Source organism: Phalaenopsis equestris, unplaced genomic scaffold (genome assembly GCF_001263595.1).
Source record: "Phalaenopsis equestris unplaced genomic scaffold, ASM126359v1 Scaffold233078, whole genome shotgun sequence".
Lineage (NCBI taxonomy): Eukaryota > Viridiplantae > Streptophyta > Magnoliopsida > Asparagales > Orchidaceae > Phalaenopsis > Phalaenopsis equestris.
The window spans coordinates 42,780-63,219 of NW_018251032.1; the positions used below are offsets into that span (position 1 = coordinate 42,780).

At 32.7% G+C, this 20,440-nt stretch overlaps 1 protein-coding gene across 1 annotated transcript; it reads left to right on the forward strand.

The window, feature by feature from the left end:
- Positions 1–12,180: 12,180 nt before the first annotated feature.
- On the forward strand, positions 12,181–13,622 carry LOC110038556 (aspartic proteinase Asp1-like; the record flags this gene model as incomplete). Its single annotated transcript, XM_020743430.1, is given in 4 exon segments — positions 12,181–12,645; positions 12,746–12,863; positions 12,945–13,396; positions 13,487–13,622. Coding segments are annotated over 4 exon segments (981 nt in total), but the record flags the coding sequence as incomplete, so codon positions are not given.
- Between the last annotated feature and the right edge of the window lie 6,818 nt (positions 13,623–20,440).

Below are 20,440 nucleotides of genomic sequence, written 5' to 3' on the forward strand. Positions count from 1 at the left end.
ATGTTAAGGCTTCTAATTCCTTTAAATTTCAAATTCTTTGAGGATCAGTGTGAGGCCTCCTTCAATGGATGTTAAGGCTTCCGATTCCTTCAAATTTCAAACTCCCGATGATCGATGTGAGTCCCCCTATATGGATGTTAAGGCATCCGGTTCAACAAAAATTAAATCGGTGTGAGGCCCCCTTCAACGGATGTTAAGGATTCCAATTTCTTCACATATTCTATTCACATATTCCCCACAAATTTACATGTGTGAATCTGCATATTTTCTGCATAAGCACACATATTTTCTTGTTACCTCTTGAGTTGGATATGAGTCCCAGCGCTTTCTTTCTCAATGCAACACACATATATTTTCTTGTCACCGCTTGGGTTGGATGTGAGTTCTAGCGAAACTTTTGCTTTTAGAAAGATGCCCTTTAGATTATGTAATGCACCTGCAACTTCTCAAAGAAGTATGATGTTTTTCTGTGATTTAATTGAACAAGGAATATAAGTTTTTACAGACAACTTTTCAGTGTTTGGTACTTCATTAGAAGCTTTTTTAAATCATTTATAAAAAGTACTAAAAAGTTGCGAAGAGATAAATTTAGTTCTCAATTGGGAGAAATGTCAATTTATGGTTGTATGGGGAATTTTACTTGGACATAAACTTTCTAAAAAATGGTATGAAAGTAGATGCATCAAAAATTCAAGTTATTGATAAACTACCTCCTCCCACTATAGTGAAAGGGGTTAGGAGTTTCTTAGGTCTGCTGATTTCTGCAGATGATACATTAAAGATTTTCAAAAAAATACTAAGCCTCTTTGCAAGCTTTTAGAAAAAGAGGCTTTATTTGATTTTAATTAAGAGTGCCTAAATGCCTTCAAGTTATTAAAAGAAAAATTAATTGCCATTTCTATTATTGTTTCACCTGATTAGGGGAAACCATTTAAGTTTATGTGTGATGTGAGCGATTATAATATTAGTAATATTTTGGGACAAAAATTTGATAAATTTTTAAAGTAATATATAATGCTAGTAAAACTCTTAATGAAGCTCAAATTAATTATACTACTTTAGAAAAAGATTATTAGCAATGGTATATGCCCTTGACAAATTTAGGTCTTATCTTATTGGAACTAAATATATAGTGCATACATATCACTATGCTATTAAATATCTGATGTTGAATAATGATGCAAAACCAAGGTTAATCAGATGGGTCCTTCTGATACAAGAACTTGATTTTGAGATAGTAGATACAAATGGAACTGATAATCAGATTGTTGATCATATATCTAGGCTTGAACCTAAAAAATTGAGATTACATTGAAAATGAAATTAATGAATATTTTCCTGATGAAAAATTATATATTGTACCTGAAGGCCATGTTTCATGGTATGCTGACATAGTTAATTACATAGTTAATCACATTTTGCCCTATGGTTTGACATACCCACAATAAAAGAAATTTAATCATGATGCAAGATCTTACTTCTGGGATGACGCATATATATATAAATTATTAGAAGATGTGTACCTATAAAAGAAACTCATATTATTTAAAAATTTCATGATTCTGATTTTCGGATTAATAAAACAACACATAAAATTTTACAATCTGGATTTTATTGGCCTACAATTTTTAGAGATATTAATACTTATGTAAGAACATGTGATCGACGTCAGATGGTAGGCAATATTACTAGAAATGAAATGCCCCTCAATGTTACTTTAGAGGTTGTAGATTTTATGAGACCATTTTTCGGGAATATATATGTATTAGTTGTTGTGGACTATGTTTCAAGGTGGACAGAAGTTGTGGCTTTACCACACTGTGATGCTCAAAGTGTTGCACAATTTTTAAAGAGAAATATTTTTAGTAGATTTTGGATGGCGAGAGTAATAATTACAGATGAGGCAAGTCATTTCAGAAATAAGAAGATTGAAACATAAGAAGATTGAAACATTAGTAAAAAATATGATATTAGACATAGAATTTCTACTGCTTATCATTCTTAGACTAGTGGTTTAACAGAATTGTCCAACTCAGAAGTTAAAAGAAATTTAGAGAAAACTATAAATCCTAATAAGATGGATTGGTCTTATGGACGGAATGGAGAATTATGGGCTTATAGGATGACATATAAAACTCTTATAGGAATTACCCCATATAAACTCATATTTGGGAATGCTCGTTACTTACCAGTAGAATTGGAGCATAACTCTTATTGAGCTATCAAAGAATTTAATTATAACTTGAAAGATGTTAGTGAGAGATGATTATTGCAATTAAATGAGCTTGAGGAATTCAGAAATGAATTTTAAGAGAATGCAAAGATTTATAAAGAAAATTTGAAATTATAGCACGATCAAAAGATTTTAATAAAGAATAAAAAACTTGGACAAAAAGTTTTACTACATAATTCAAGATTGAAATTATTTCATGAGAAACTGAAGTCTAAGTGGTTGGGGCTATTCATTGTAATAAAAGTTTATCCTTATGGTGTTGTGGATATCAAGGATTCGAAAAATGATAAAATTTTGAAGTGAATAGACATAGGATGAAACCTTACTTTGATGGAAGTAGATCTTTATCTAATGAAATTCTAATGTTGGGTCAACCTGAGTAAGATGTGGATACATTGGCAGACAACAATAAACCAAGTACTTTGTGGGAGGCAACCTGTAGTTATCGGAATGAATTGAGTTTAGTTGTTTTATATTTGTTTGTATGTTTTTTCTTGATTGATTTTGAGAGTTGCACATGTGTTGTTACTACTTAAAACAATTTAATTCATGAACTAGGGGAGGTTAAGTCGTGTATTTAGTCATTTGGAGAACCAGTGCTTTATTGTGCATTAGTACCACAGTTACAGGATCACGAAATGGAGTTGTTTTGCAGTTTTTCTAATGGTTTTCTCCATTTTAAACCCATAAAACCACTAAGTGATTTTATTCTTCACCATTTTAGAAGATTTGTGAGTGATATAAGTCTTGATATCTCATCAGTTGACAAGAATCATGGATTGCAATGCTTTGGCAAGTCCAACTCTTTGGCAGTCATAAGTAGAGAAGTGCAAAGACTTCATGATAAGACTTTGGTGAAGAAGAAATTAATAAAAGAAAGTGGACTCATCATGCCTGGAGGGCACATCGAAGCAATTATTGAGCAGAGGCGTTGGGAAGTGTTTTGCTACACCACTATCACTATTTTTATCTCTGTTGTAAAGGAGTTCTATGAAAATATTCATGGATTAAATCAGGGGTTGTTATATGTTCGAAGTAAGTTAGTACCTTTCACTACTGCAAGAATCAAGGAGTTATTCTTGGTGGATGGCGTGCCAATTTGTGAATTTGCTAACTTTACTATGACTAGAGACAATTTGACTGAGATCATCAGATTCTTGATGGACACCGATGAACGTTGGAAATTTAGAAGCAATTAATAGGTTAGTTTTCCTACTGTAAGATTAAATTCAACAATTATTCCTTGGCACTTCTTCAATTCTGCCAAATTGCTTCCTACAAAGAACATCAATGAAATAACAAAGGAAAGTGCAATCCTCAATTATTGTATTCAGATGAGAAGAGCTATTAATATGGGAGCATTTATTTATAGACCCATCATTGGAGTTGCACTCAAAGGATCTATGACTAGGCATGGACACCCTGCAGTTCTTTTCTCACTTTGTAGTCAAGCCTAGGTCCCTTTTGAAAGTTGGGAAAAGATACTTCTTCCTTAGAAGCCCATGGATCAGTCTATCTTGAGGTGTGACAACATTGATCTTTATATGGTGCATGAAGGAACTTCTTATATGGATCAATCTTCACGCCCTTCCACATCATCAACATCTCAACGTGATGATAGTTTGGCAAGTTTCTTGAAGTTAGTGGGGAATATGAAGAAGGAGATATCAGTGATTCATAACATGATCAATAGTATCACTAATAAATTCTGGATTGGCAAATGAAATAACAGTCGAATCATACTATTGTAGTCCATGATGCACAAATTCAGATGTATAAGAAGAATGACTGGATCAATGAAGATTCTAAGGACTTCTTGAATTCTCCCTTCTACAACTTGTATGTGCATCAATCACATGGAGATATTAGAGAAGTGATTTTTTATAGTAGCTTTTATATGTTCATGTTGTTATGTTGTGTGTTTGAAAATGTTTGGTTTTAATTGAGCATTAGCTTTGTGGTGTGCTTAAAGGCTTTCTAGCATTTAGAGTGTTTTAATGCTTAGGAGTATATAAGTGATTTCAGAATTTGTGTTTTAAGATTGTGAGTGTCGTGCATTAGTGTTTGTATGGGGATTGAATTTATATTTAAATATATGTGATTGTTTGTGTTTTGTGAAAATTAGGTGTTTGAGTTGTTTAAACATGTTGAATTTGGCTTGTTAGGGTTCGTAGTGCCGGTGTGCAGTGCTGGTTGTTGAAATTTAACGCAAAGATGAAAAAAAACAAAATATGGACACTAGCACCTACGCACTACTTAGGCACCACCTACGTGCTTAGGCACCAGAATTGGCGCCTAAGTGCCAGTTTACTTGGACCAAAAATGTGAGTTAAAAACCCGATTTTTACCCAAACCGTCATCTTCTTCTTCCCTGGTTTCACAAAAAACACTATGGAGGCTTCCTAGGGCCTCTCAAATCATGGATTTTGGAGCAATTTCTTTACTCAAAAACTTTGGATTTAATCTCCTCAAGGTAAAAACTTCACTTTAATGAAAAATTTTTTATTTTCGTAATGGATTCTTCTTACATTGCTCATGTGATAAAATTTTGGATTTTTTTGAAGAAATAAGTGATGAATCCATGGTAGAAAGTTTCTTACCTTAGAAAATTATTGTTGGGAGTTTAAAAATATTATTTGAAATTTATGTGAATTTTTTTGAATTATGTTTTATATTATGACACCTAAAATTATGTGAATTTTTTTGAATTATGTTTTATATTATGACACCTAAAACTATGCGAGGAAAAGTAAGCTTTATGTTCGATTCACAAAAATTTTCCTATATAAAGGCTCAATTTAGATACAAAGATCTCCTTAAGGATAGAGAGTTTATTTGGGAGTGAGCTTTTCTCAATCCCGAGGGAGCGGTTGAAAGCTTAATTATAGCCTAACACTGGGAAAGATTTTGTTACTTCACCGCAGTAGCAGTAATTTCTATTGTCCAGGAATTTTACGGTAATTTTCCTGAAGCTTCTGATGATCAAGTTCATGTTCGAGGAAGAAGAGTGGAAGTTACTCCTAAGTGCATCGATGCTCTACTCTAGTTAACAAATTTTATGATCTATAAGTATTCTTCATATGAGTTTTATGAATCACAATTGAAAGAGGTGATAGCATTTCTGACTGACGAAATAGGGGTTTGAAAAATTAAGAACAATCATGAGGTAAACTTTTCCACCTCAATGTTAAATGCACCTCCAAAGCATGGCACTATTTTAATTATGCACAACTTCTTCCCACTAATTATCTTAGTTAGGTAACCAAGGAGAGAGCATCTTTGAATTTCTGCATTCAACAGATGAAGAATATAAATATTAGATATATAATTTATCAGAATATTTCTTATAAAGGTGAGTTTACTAGAGGATTAGGTTTCCCTTCCCATATTTTTATGTTATGTAAGTAATCAGAAGCCAGATATAAGAGTTGAAAAGAACAGGTGGAACCAGTGAAGCCTATCAATAAATATATTGTTAGTGATTATGAGAAGCATTCATTGTTTGGCTTTAGAGCTAGTTCTTCATATGCTTCTTCCACTTCTAAAGTATCTACTTCCCATACATCTGCTAAATCCAAAGTCACTTTAGAAGATTTATATGGTCAAATACAAGAGTTGGAAGATGACTTTGTTGTTGTACAAGGTCATATGTATGATCAGACAACCCCCGTGGAGCATTTTGATGAATATTTTCAGAGGGCAGACAATTTCGGAAGTAGTATTTATGAATCCATGCTGCAAATGATGAGATATCATAATTTGATTAGAGAGGTGACTTCAGCTCAATTTCCCCCATTTCCTAAGTATATACCTTGCACTTATCCGAAGGATATGGAGCAAGATGAGGAAGAGACTTAGGAAGAGACTGATGGAGATGATGGAGAGGACTAGTATTGGTGTTTTTTTTGTTGTTTTTTGTTTGTTGTTTACTGTGTTGTATTTATTTATTTTGCTTAATGTCTTGAACTCTTTAGCGTAGAATTTGTTGTTTTAAACTTGTTGTAATTTGGACTTACTACTGTTTGTTGCTTATATTGCTTGTTGTTTGTGTTGTTTCCTACTGGTTGTTTTAATATACTACTGTTGTTGCACATGTGTAATGTTTAGAAAAACTCTTATACTTAGCAATTTCTTTTTGTTACATACATGTTAATTAGACTCTACTGCTATTGTATATCTGCTTCCTCTACTTACATATTTTTCATGTTAAACCCTTCATTATGAAATTTATTTTTAAAAATTTTCTTCTTACTTTTATCTTTTCAGTTATAAATGTTTTAATCTATTAAGAAAATTTAAGTTTGGGGGAAGGATAAATACTTTTGAAAAACATAATTTTAATTGTCCTTAAGAAACTATTTTCAAAGAAAATATCTTTTTAAAGTAATATGAGGTATGTGGTGTTATTTTTAAAGAACTGTATTTTTTTATTATATTAATGTTGTGGTAAGACTTAAGTAATTTTTGGTGATAAAGGTTAGTTCTAAGAATTAAGATATTAAGTAAAGAGAATAGGACTATAATTTTTCTATTTAAAGTAGGAAAGGAATCGTCTTTCGAAATATTAAGGATCTTGGATCTATACTTTAAAGAATTGAGACCCTATGAAAAATTATTTTTGAAAACTAATGCAAATCATCAAAGTAAAGAAATGTGATGAATTTTAAACTTTAAGTGGAGGATAGTGAACTTCAAAATACTTAAATGTTGACCCAGATATAATAATTGATACATCTAAAAAATATAGAGTTTTTAGATACATTTTTATACCTATTTTTGAGATATTGCGCTTTAATGGAAGGTATTTAGGTGTTTTTCTTTCAAGTACAAGTAAAAATGTGAAAAATGCTAAAAGTAGTGAAAAAGGATCAAATTTATAGCAAAAAGGTGAAAATTGTGCTAAAGTGTTTTGGCTCCTAAGCACCGGTGGAACAGAGAAGGCTCCGCGCTTAAGCACCAGAGGCAGTTATGTGACGATTTACTTCATTTTACCAAAATTTGAAGGGACATTTGAGGCACCTATTGGCTAAAGAGGGTGGTTATGACCACTAGAAACAAAAATATTATTAAAAGACTTATGAAAGGAGGCATCCTTTGGAGAATACATCAAATTGGGACACATTTTGAAGAGTTATCATGACACCTCTTGGAGATTTATAAAAGAAGGAAGTTGAGACTTTTTGAAGTGTGCTTGAAAGGTCTGAAAAGTGTTGGAAAGGGAGAGAGTTTTGGAGATATTTTCAGGCACCACAAATTTACTTCTTGTGAGAGTTTTGGAGAGATTTTCAAGCACCACAAATTTACTTTATTATTTTTTGTTTTTAGTTTTATTGTGAGAGTCAATAATGTTGTAAAAGAGAAGAGATTCAAAGGAACTTTAAGAATTTGTGGAGGATTTGAGATAAGGTTTTATCTTTTGTTATTAAACTACTTTTGGTTTTAATCAAGACTTCTTGTTGGTTTGACAATGATTTCTATTTTTAAACTAAAGTGTGGTTTTATTTTCTCCATAGACTCTAAGTATTTTTCCTTATCTTTCTCCTTAAAATGATAAGCAATTAAAAGTATTGGATGGAAGTTGTGGAGAGTGTTGATCTTTAATGTTGGAAGAAGTTGTGATGCTTTAAATCCATGTACTTCATTTACTTCTTGATTTAACATATCTAGATGTTAAAATTTATTATGAGAACATATAAGAACCGGACTGGTATTGTCACTTTCAATAATTGGAAAGAATCACATGAGGTTGCATGAATGAGAAAGTAATTCATATGATTGAGTGCAAATAAATAGGAAAATAATCATTGAAGGGTGTAGTGTTAGAGTACTTTAAAGTGACAGGGTAAATGCCCCAACTTGGTTTATTATTTTATGTTCTGATACGAGATGTTAGTCCCCAGATGGAGGGAATCGAGAGAACTTTAGAGTGAGAGCTGGTATCTTCCTTGACTAGCTGATTTTCAGAACTATTCAAACTTTAAATTAGTCAATGTTCTTTATAGCTTCTCTAGTAAGGGTAAGAAATATTATTGCTCCTATTTGACACAACACAATTTGCATACTTCCACAACATAATTCCTATACTTATTACTGATTCATGATAAGGAGAAATATATTTTTATATCAAGTACTTTTCTTTTAAATAAACTTAAGTTATCTTTAGAAGTTTTATTGTTTTGTCAAAATATCAAAAATACCAAAAAAAATTGAATTTTACTTATTGAGAAAATATATATAGTTTAAGTAATTGTCTTTTTAAAAATAAAAAGTTTTTGCATATTTCGTTTTTTCCCTATAGGTTCGATATTCAGGTCTTAATAAAAAAGTCATATATTACTTGATAACGATATATATACTTGCAAAGTATCCCAATATATATTAAAATTTTAAATTTTTATTTTCTCCAGGATCAAGTTTTTGGTTATATTGCAAAGTAAGATTACATAAGAGGAAAAAATCATTAAATTCATTATTATACTGTTGCATATAAGCAAAAAAGAAAAGAAAGTATTGAAAATGATCCTGAAAGTAAAAAGGAAAAGAAAAAAAAAAGAAAGAAAGAAAAGAAAAGTAAATGTGAAAAAAGGAAAAGAAGAAAAAGAGAAAAGAACGAGATGTCTAATTAAAAATTAGATTCACTTAAATCATGTTAAAGAAAGGGACTTAATTAAATGTTTGAGCTTTTATTTTCTTTAATATTAGTTTACCTTTACAAGTAGAGTTCTCTCAAATTCTATTTATTTTTTTACGAGATTCCTATGTTTTTCAAACTACAATTAATTTTTGAAATGAGTAGAAGAGTTAGAATTCCTAGACTTGATTGCAAAATATTCTTATTTCTTTTTTCTAACCTAAATTATTAAAATTTTCATAAAGTCATGACTACCACATTTTGAAGACAAAACTATAGAGGTCTTTAATGAAACCCACTATCACATATTAAAAATTGTTAACATATTTTTATGAAGAAATAAGTTACTTGAGAACAAGTAACAATTACGTTTGAAGGATTTTGATGCTTATTTTTAATGTCATAAATAAGTTTATATTTGAACATTTAATGCCTATTTTTAATGATATTGCACTTTAATGAAATGTATTTTTGATGTTTTTGGCTGTAGGTACACTAAATGAAGTAAATGGAGCAAAAATGGAGCAAATTGGAGTCAATGGAGTCAAATGAAGCAAATAAGCAAAAAGACCAATGTTGATCAAACACCTAGGTGCCATACAACAAAGAGCACGACGCCTAGGCGCTAACGACGGTTATCTAGAAGATCCATTGAATTTGGACGAATTTTGAAGAGGTATTTGAAGAGACTGTTGGGGATTTTGAGAGCACTATTTAAAGAGATTTTTGGAGATTCAAAAGAGAGACTTTTGAGAGGAAGAAAAGGGAGACTTTTGTAGAGAAGTGGATTCTTCCTAGAGAGGAGAAAGTCTTAAAGGCTTGTTGTGGTTTTGGAGGAGAAGAGGAGAAGTGAGAGGTATCTTCTTCACTACAGATTCCAAGTAAACAGATTCCAAGTAAGTTTGGAAAGTTTAGAGTGAATTGTAAGGAGAGTGAGTGATTCAAAGGAATTTGAAGGATTGCTTAGGAAAGAGTTTAAGATAAGTAGTGTACTTTATTTATTTTACATTGTCATGTCTTGTAAACTCTTATTTATCTATAAATCCATGTGTTGTTGTTTCTTTCCAATGAGATATGAGTAGTTTCCTATGTCTTTCTCCCTGCAATGAGGAATAATTATGTGTAGGAATGTATTTTAGTAGAAGTGTTTTTAAAATTCCATAAATTGTGATGATTCAAACTCTATGCTTCATTTACTTGTCAACCTGGCCAATTGATTTGTTAAAATTTATTGTAAAATGTAGTGGCCCGAAATGGGCTATGTTTCAACATAGTAAGAATCACATTTAGTCTCATGGATGAGAATGTAGTCCTTGAGGTTAAGTGCAAATAAATAGAGAAATAAGTTTTGATGAGCGTAGAATTGGAGATTTTTTGGTGACAAACTAAAATCCCCAATTTGGTCAAGATATTTGGAAACTAATGCTAGATTTTAGCCTCCCGAGGAGGGAAAGTGGAAACTCTAGAGTGAAAGGTAGTGTCTTTCCAGCCTAACCACGGGTTTAGGGACCAAACACTAGATTAGTCAATGTTCTTTATTCACTTGACTGAGGGCATAGAATATAATTTCTCCTATTTGACATAATACCTTAGTTATATTTTAAAATTATTTTCCTGCTATAATTATAAACTCATTACAAGGGAAAGTATGTTTTATACAAATTTGAACACTTCATTAACACTTCATACATTATTAGTTTAGAGAAAACGTAACTTTGCATTTTAAAACCCTTTTTAAATAGTTTTGCATTTACATTTAGCATTTGCATAACATACTTGCATTCCTTTAATACTATAGGATTAGATATTTCTCAAAAACTTGCGATCATTTTCTATATAAATTTTCTGTAGTCAATAGCAGGTTTTATTAAAGTCAATTTTATAAGAATTTTGGTTTTTCCCCGTAGGATCGATACAGAGATTTTTAAAGAAAAACTTATATCTTGCGTAGTGCTGCTAGAATATAAATCATTATTATCATCTCTATATAATATTTAATTTTTGCACACTAGCCGCTAAATATAAATTGTGTCAAGATTTTGGTCATATTTCTGAAATAAAATAATTGCGTAACAGCGGGCCTGGTCAGGAACATATGCAAATTATGTTCACTGAAGCGCCACAATAGACAAAGATATGGTTCAAGGGTATCTTGTAGATCATAATCGTCACATGTAATGCACAATTATGATCTGTAGTGCCTAATAATAAGCCTTCTTCAGAAAAGATGACAATAAACTACTCCTTACGATTCATCTTCTCCTCCGTATAATTAGCGTAGGATATTTTAGGCTCTAGAAGTGCTCTCACCAAAATCTCTCATTGCTCAAAGATAAGGGGATTGTGTCATAGGTGCTCAAAGACATGAGCAACTTTTTGAGGTATGCCAACATGTCATAATCCACCATATCAGAAGGATTTTTAGTTCCATCCCGATCAAGAACTCCGGGATGATCATCCACTTCTTACGTAATGATAGCCTTCCTCTTCTTCTTTAAATTAGGCTTAGCCATTCTCAGATGAAGAATTTTACCACTTCTTAGATGCACTTGCAGGATATACCCACTAAAGGATTTTGAGGGATCATCGAAAGTGGAACACTTAACCAAAGACTCTACACCAGTGTTTTTATGAACAAAGGAGTCGCATCAGATCATCACATTTGCAATATGCACCATCGAGGGGACACAATAATGGTTATGACTCCTCTCCCGCGATATCAATATCATTAACATCATTAAGCTTACTGGAATTAACCATAAAAATGTGAGATGCACAAGAATAATTCAGAATAATTACTATTCATTACTGTTTACTCCTCTCTGCCTCTCTTAGTCTCTCCTATTTATGCTCTATTTCTGAGGTGAAATTCATAGATAAATTAAAATTCAACAATGATCATTTGAACAAGCCTAATACTTGGCGAAAATTGGGATAATTGTAAACGTATAGAATACAATTGCTTAATAGGACACTTTAAAATTAAAATTTAATGTTGGGCTTCAAGTGAAATTATTTTTCTATTTTCCCAAGCTAATTCAGAAAGTGTGACATTCTTTAAAATATTGTTCATGTCATCTTCGGTTGAACCAGAGTTCGTTCTTTTACTTTTTTATATATAAAAGTTTAATTTAAAAAAAAAAAAAACCAAGAGCACCAAGAGCTTCTGGAAATTCGCGACGTCATGCGACAAGGTCCGCCTCCAGATCGACATCTTACTACCTGGAATGATCCAACGGTCACGAATGACGGGATTGATCTCGGCCTATATTTCTCATATTAATCTATTGTTTCGTGAGAAGACTCAGGGGAACGAGGTCGTCGTCGCTACGGACCTGGTGCCTCTTACCCATCCACCGGCGAAGCCCCAACCCGTTGCGAAGCGAGCACTTTTTAACGGAAGCTTTTCGCGTCTCGTTGCTGCTAAGTATATAAACACCGAAAGGGAGAGAAGCAGAGCGCTTCACCCTCGTGTTCGCTTCGCACTCCTCGGGCATACCAGGGGGATGGAGCGGGGAAAGCGACGAAACGGTAAATTAGCGTTCCTTGCCGGGCTCGTTGCTGTTCTCCTAGTTATTGGAATCTCCTCTTGCTCCGCTGACGTCTTCACCGGGAATATCAGCACCACTTCGACCTGGAAGCCGAGGGCTTTGCCTGTGACGTCCTCATCCGTGTCAGTGTCCTCCTCAGCGTCGACAACCAGGAGTGTCAACGGCGAGCGTCGGCAATCTTCCTTCTCTTCCGTTGTTTTTCGCGTGCATGGCAACGTGTATCCTCTCGGGTAGGAAGTCCAATCATCTACTGGGCATTTGTTCCAACTTGGTAAATCTCTTGGGATCGATTACAAGTTTGCTCATAGTTGTTTGGGTTACCCGGCGCAGGATCTACTATGTGTCTATCAACATTGGTAATCCACCGAAGCCCTACTTTCTCGATGTCGACAGTGGGAGCGATGTCACCTGGCTCCAATGCGACGTTCCTTGCCACAGCTGCTCCAAGGCATTCATCAATCAACAGGATCCATAGACCTATCAAATTACATGTCCGATTTTATGTAATCGATTCAATTCTTATTTTCAGAGCCCGCATCCCCTGTACAAGCCGATGAAGAACCGGCTGGTGCCTTGTGAAACCCCACTGTGCCAAGCTATGCACGAGTCGACGCATCACGAGGGCAGATGCGAGACGCCCAGCCAGTGCGACTACAAGATCGAATACCAGGATAGTGGCTCCTCTCTCGGCGTCCTGGTCACAGACGCTTTCGCACTCCCACTCATCAACAAAATTCTCTCCCATCCTAGCCTAGCCTTAGGCTGCGGCTACGACCAGCAGGGATGGCCCTCGAACACAGACGGCGTGCTGGGGCTTGGCAGTGGAAAAATCGGCATCCTCTCGCAGCTCCGTGACCTCGGCGTCTGCCGCAATGTTGTAGGACACTGTCTCAGCAAGAATTCTCATGGTTTTCTTTTCATCGGCGACGATGTTGTTTCTCCTAATGGCTTCACTTGGGTGCCTATGTCCACTGCAGAAGCGTAGTTTTCTCTCTCTTACTTCAAAGCTCGCTAGTTGTCGATTCCTTGTATGTTGTCCTGACTAACCTTTTCACCTGATTCTGCTTGCAGCAAATATTACTCGCCGGGGTTGGCCACCGTATTTGTCGGCAAGCAGAAACTGAAATATAAGCAAAACTTGGTGTTCGATAGCGGCAGCTCTTACACCTACTTTGACAGTCAGCTGTATGAGTCCTTACTTGCCATGGTATCTTTCTCTCTCTTCGTCTTTTTTTTTTTTGTGATGAAACCTTTAGTACTTAATTCTCGAATTCTCAATTGAAATTGAATTAAATCTTGTTAGTGTTGGCACAAACTGAAGACTTTGAAATTACTTTCAAGCTAAATGTGAGTAGTTTTGTATTTAACTTGACTTTAGGCTAAACTCACTTTGATCTCTAACTATGTTAGACTATTTTTTTCTTAATTAGCTGAGCACTATTCTGAAAATAAGTTTCTCTTTTATTTGAAGTGTATGGCACAACCAAGTGCAGGTGAATTTGTGCTTTTTGAAAATTATGAAATCTTTTTAAATGAGTATAGAGTTAAAAACTTGATTTATCGGTAATTAAAAAAAATCTAAAAGTAAAAATTAACATGTGCTAACACAAAAAATTATATGAAGTTCGGCCTTTGCTTACATCCTCTCATAAATTTCCATCATCTTAGCTCTACTATCTCAATCTTATTAGTGCAGAAAAATTTCTTACAATCTATTCATTTTCTTAACGACTAATAACATCCTCAAAACTAAGTTAAAAAAGTATTATAGCAAACATATGAAATTATTGAAGGCTTTAGAAGAAAAAGATAAGAAAATTTAATCCTAATTTTTTTGAGGGAATTAGATCAGCCTTTAAGATTTATTTCAAAAAATTATTTAGTTTGAAAGAGAATTTAAAAGAGAAAAATTTTAAATTCATTCCATCATTAATTTACCAATACTTCTCCTATCCATAACATCTTAAAATATACTAAAAAGATTTAAAATTTTCCTTAACTAATCTTCAAATGGTTATAAAATAGCTAGTCAAAGAGAATTCAATGACTAATCAAAGTTCTATAATTAAATTTTAACATTTACCAACTGTTAATAATTGTAAAGTCATAGTTAATTTAATTTTAATCGAATACATATTATATAACCTATCAAATTTTATCTAAGAAAAACCACTGAACGTGGTGGATTAAAAATTAAATTATAATTAGATGAATATATGATGATATTTGGTAAAGCTACTAATTTTAATATATTTATTATAATTTAAGATATATTAAATAACTTCCAAATACTTAGAAATAATTTATATTGAAACACATATATGTTAGTAATTCAGCATAAAAATTTTGTCAAACTAAAAATTTTAAGTGTACTAAATAAGTTATAACTATGTAAATTTATTACTTTCAAATAACATGATTAAGTGTCATTATTTTCTTTGGGTAAATTTTAATGATTTTTCTTAAAATTTATGATAGACTTAATATTTGTAAATAATTTAAAAGTTTATTTGGATCTATAAATTTTATTTTTTAAAGCTTGAGCCAATATTTTATATTTATAAACCTAATAAATATAATAACTCTGTGAAATTAAAGTATAATCTCGTGCTTCCTTAATATTTTCTTGATCATCTTCTAAGTTTTTGGATCATCTTTTAGCTATCTTGATCATCCAATTGATTGATATTATTTTATAATTTAAATTTAATGCAATCACTTAATCATGGAATTACGTAGTGTAAATAATTAGAACTTCTAAATATGTATTTGTTTTTATCAATTAAGTTCAAGGACATCATTGGCTCGTACAGTTAACAATGTTGGTCTTAATTATCAATATGGTTACTTTCTAACTTAATGTTGGTCAAATTCAAGTACAAAAGTTAACTTTTGATATTTTTAGATATAATTTCTTAAAAATTTTTCTCATTGCCACTTTTTATATTTTAATTTTTAATAAAAGAATATTTTTTTATGAAACAAGCACATGTAATTTTTTGACTTTGATTTTCCTAAGTTATTAAACTTTCTCTTGAATGAGCTGAAATTTTTGTTATGTTTAAACACTTCGTTTGAAGCCTTCAAATTATTGACTAGTTGAAGTCTCCCTTCGTCTCCCTTTGAAAATATCAATTTTTGTAAGAGTTAAAACAATATCAATTTTTGTAAGAGTTAAACTTTCGCTTAGTCTCCCTTTGACAATATCAATTTTTGTAAGAGTTAAACTTTCGCTTTGATGTTTTCAAATTCTAGATGAATGGTGCTCGTCCTTTGATAACTTCAATATGATGGATGGGTTTTATGATATCGCTTAGATTATAACGATAAGTTCCTTAAGTATTTGTTGAATTCCAAAGATGAAGTCCTCATGTACTCATCAAATTCCTTGGATTAGTTAATTTCAAATTCTAGATGAATGGTGCTCGTCCTTCGATAACTTCAATATGATGGATGGGTTTTATGAGTATCTCTTAGATTATAACGATAAGTTCCTTAAGTAATTGTTGAATTCCAAAAATGAGGTCCTCATGTACTCATCAAATTCCTTGGATTAGTTATCGTTGGTGACTATGTTTTGATTTTTTTTCTTGTCTATATTGATACATTTTCTTATTATTCTTCATGTAGTGCTTCTCTTTTGGTTTTTAGTATCAGTTAAATGCCATTACACATTGTGAGATTTTGGCTTCAAGTTTTTTCAGGATGATGCTCCTATTTATAGGATTTGTAAGGTTTTATAAAATAAAAAGTAAAGAGAAGAATGAAAAATGAAAACGAAGAAGAAGAGAAGAGATGAAGAGAAAGGTTCTAGAGAAAAGTCATGAAATTTCTATTGCTAACATAAAGGTTTTAGAGAAAAGTCATGAAATTTCTATTGCTAACATAATTAATTGCTCCAATGATATTTCTTGTGTGAAAATTGCCTTTTAAGCTTTTATTTTTAGGACTCTAGATGGCATTAAGAAAACTACATGTTAGAAATTTTAAAAATTGCACGACAAGATGACTATAGATGTACAACCTTAATCGTTAGAAATTTGATGAGTACATATGAACAAATTTTTTGACAAGTTGATAGAAGGGGTAATTGACTTGGTAGTTTCGATCGCAATTTGTAGATGGTATTGCCGAAAATTAGATGAACCTTTTGACCATAGCGAGATGCAAGCAAGTTTACCATGACTTTAGCCAATATAGTATGATTCTATCTATTTTATTGTAACTGATAAGTTTAGTATGATTATTTTGAGTTTCACCATGATTGATGATTTTACTAGGACTCTTTTGAGTTTATTCTGATTGATGAGTTCAATATAATTCAAGCGAGTTTGTTATGATCAAGGGGTTTAGTATGATTGTATCATGTTCATCATGAATGATGAGTTTATTGTGATTATGCTAAGCTTCATTATTTCATGAGTCTAGTATGATTCTTGTGAGTTCACCTTGACTAATGAGTTTAGTTTAATTTTCCAAATTCATTAAACATTGAATAATTTTTTAGGGGTGTTTGATAGAAAGGCACAAGGGTGTCTCGAAGAGTCAAGAATACTTTTAAAAGACAAGCTCTAAAGACATGATCATACCCACTGTTTAAATCCTTGTTATGTCAAAATACCAACAAAGAAAATTAAACTTTTTCCAAATATAATGTATACCTTGATTGTTAATTGTAAATCACACCTCGATTAGAAACAAGAGCTTGAAATTACTGCATACAAATTAACATTACATAAACCTTTTATTTGCCACGTATGCATCCCTGATCTTGTCCTTAAAGCCCTGATCGGCCTGTTCCCAACCTTGAACATGAGTTAAACTGTTTACCAAATTGGGAATGTGAATCTTGGCTCTTCCAAGAAAAGATCTTTTGTAAGGTTGCGGAATGGAATTTCCATAACCTGTAGAAATACGTAAGAGTGGGTAGTGTATATCAAATATCTTTCGTAAGGTTGCTGATTTGAAGGCATGGTTTCACATGCAAAATTTAGAAGAAGTCTTCCGGGGATATGTTTATAGTTGTCTAAAATTGATTTTAGATGTGAGAAAATTTCAAAACCCACTCACAGTATAGCCTGAACACTGAGATAAGTGGGCAACTACACGGACTGGGTTGTTTTTGGACTTGAACATTTGGGATAGACCTCGACACAAAGAGATCTAAGCAAATTAATCTTGACAAGTTCTTAGACCTCATTATTCATTTCTGTTTACTACCCTTTCAAATTTAGGGAAAATCCAAGGACATGAATTTTCTCTCCTCTTTGGACTAACTTGAAAAAAACTCACCAAAAGTCCTCTTCTCTAACATAAGACTTGGTATTTATAGGTAATCTCATATACATCTATTTCTCCGTTTACTAAACTGCTCCTCTCAAGAAAAATGATAAACCTTCAATATAATTTTTATTAAGAAAAATAAACTTCCGTTCTCGATGTCTTAAATATTTTTCATACATTGTAGGGTAAATGTATTGGCATATTGATAGTTTTCATAGAACAACTTCTTGATGTAAAAGCCTCCTTTTTTAAAATAAGGTTCCACTAATCATCTTGATTGGAACTGATTTCAAATGGGGAGAACTAATGAAAAATGATTTTCAAATTAGGGTATTAGTAATTTAAATTTGAACATTCGATTATGTTTCATCTTATATTGTAATGATGAAAATAATCATAAATGGTAGGAAAAATATCTTGGTTGGTTATAATAAAAACTGACATTTTTTGGTATATACTTTTTCTAGTTTTCTTTCAATCTTATGAGCACTCATGCATGGAGAATTGACATTGCTCACAAGAATAGTGATTTAGAGGTTATTGAATTTGTTTCAATACCTTTTTAAATCTCCTTCTTGATGGGCATCAAAACCATCTTTTTGTCCCCATATTGTTGTCAGTATTCTTATAACTGTTACATAGATTATGGCTGTTATATTACCATATTTATCCAAAATGAAAGGGAAAGTTAGGAACTACAAACCAAGTCTCCTCTAATAATTTTATACTTGTAGAAATTATGCTAGATATCTTTTCGCCTATTTAATTTAATTTTTTTTTATGAAGTCAAGATAGTTTATAAGTAGGATGCTCTTGGATAGATATATTTAATTTTTCTACCAAACGTTAAGAGAGGACATTTTCACAACTCTAATCAATGATCATATTGCATACTTTCCTTTTCATGCTGCACGTGGTATGAAAGATGTTGTCTCGACCAATCAAATCTTGGTTTATAATTTGCTCAATACTTTTTGAATGATTATTTTATTTCCTTCGCATGTACTAATTGTTCATCATTGCTTTTATCAAGGTCAAGGTTTTCTTTTTCATTTTCTTTCTAGGGTGGGGCTTCCTCCACTAGAACATAACACGTTAATTTGAACAATTTAATGCATTATGTCCAGTGTTGGGATGGAAATTGGAATTTGATTGATTTGATAATCATATCACCTCAAGGAAAAACACACCAATTTGAGAGACTTAGAACAATAAATTGGATAAAAACACACAACAAAGATAACAAAAAAAAAAACACACACACATTTAATGTGGAAAAATCCAGTAGCACGAAAAATCACGAAACCATACTACACCAACATTTCACTATGAAATGAAAATAAACATAATTGCACTAATCAGATTCACTCTCTATACCATTGGGAATTATAACAATTCACACTTATTACTCTCATGATCTCACAAAAGAAAGCACTTGTCAAAATCCACCCTCAACTCCACGCAACTTTGCACTTGTTACGCACTGTCGAGAATTCACCACCACACAAGAGACTAATCCTTCGTGAAACGAGGGCTTAAATTCCAATTGCATACAAACTCTCCTGACAACTTAGCATTGTTCTCGCTCAATGTATTTTCGTTAACTTGGATTTAAGTTACAAAGTTGGGCTCTGTCGTGCTGATCCTAGACTTTGGAATTCTGAGTGCTCTATTTTGAACCTGTAAAAAATTAAAATTGCAGCGTTGCTGCACTTTGAATAGGCGTTGGACTTCCCAATGCTTTGTCTGCTTACTTGGATTTAAGTTACAAAGATGGGCTCTGCCGTGCTGATCCTAGGCTTTGGAATTTTGAGTGCTCTATTTTGAACTTGTAAAAAATTAAAATTGCAGCGTTGCTGCACTCTGAATAGGCGTTGGACTTCCCAATGCTTTGTCTGCTGAAGGAAGTATGGCAGATGGGTGCCCTTATATAGCATAGGGGAGCTGCCCCTCTAGATTCGTGCCTGAAACGGTTGCACAGACGCCACTCTGATTTTAGTGTTTGGGTGCTTGTTATTTCCATTGGCTTTCTATCAAGCTACACAACACTTAACAACACTTAACAATCTCTCAGTTAAGATTGATTGCATCCAATTCATGCACTTCCATATTTCTACCATTCATAGCCCTGTCCTATAGTGTGCTCACCTTCGTTCCCAACATTCTTGAACTCCCACTAAAGCCAAACATAGCTTTAGTTTCTCGATAGTGACCACTTAGTTAATATATCTGTAAGATTCTGAGCTGTATGTATTTTCTCTAAGAATATCCACCCATCTTCTAGGAAAAAATGAATAAAATGTTACCTCAGCTGACTATATTGTCTTAGAATGAAAAACAATGTTTTAACTATATAAATAACATTCATACTGTCATTATGAAGCTGTCTAATCCTCCTTTTCTTGCCTAATTTTGCCATAAAGTTTTGCAGTTGAATCATCTCACTGCTAGTCTCAGTGATAACAATGTATTCGGCTTTTGTTGTTGAAAGTGCAATAATATTTTGCAGCATGGAAACTCAAATCACCGCTGTGTTCACTAACGTGAAGATATACCTCATTCTACTTCTTGTAGATCAATTTCCACGCTTCCAAAGCAAAGTGGTCTATTGACTTTTCCCCTCAAATACACGAAAATCCACTGCACCGCCTCTTAATAATGTTTTCTAGGATTACCCATGTAAATGCTGACAACTCTCTCTATATGCACAATATTTGATCTTGTACATATCATAACATGCAT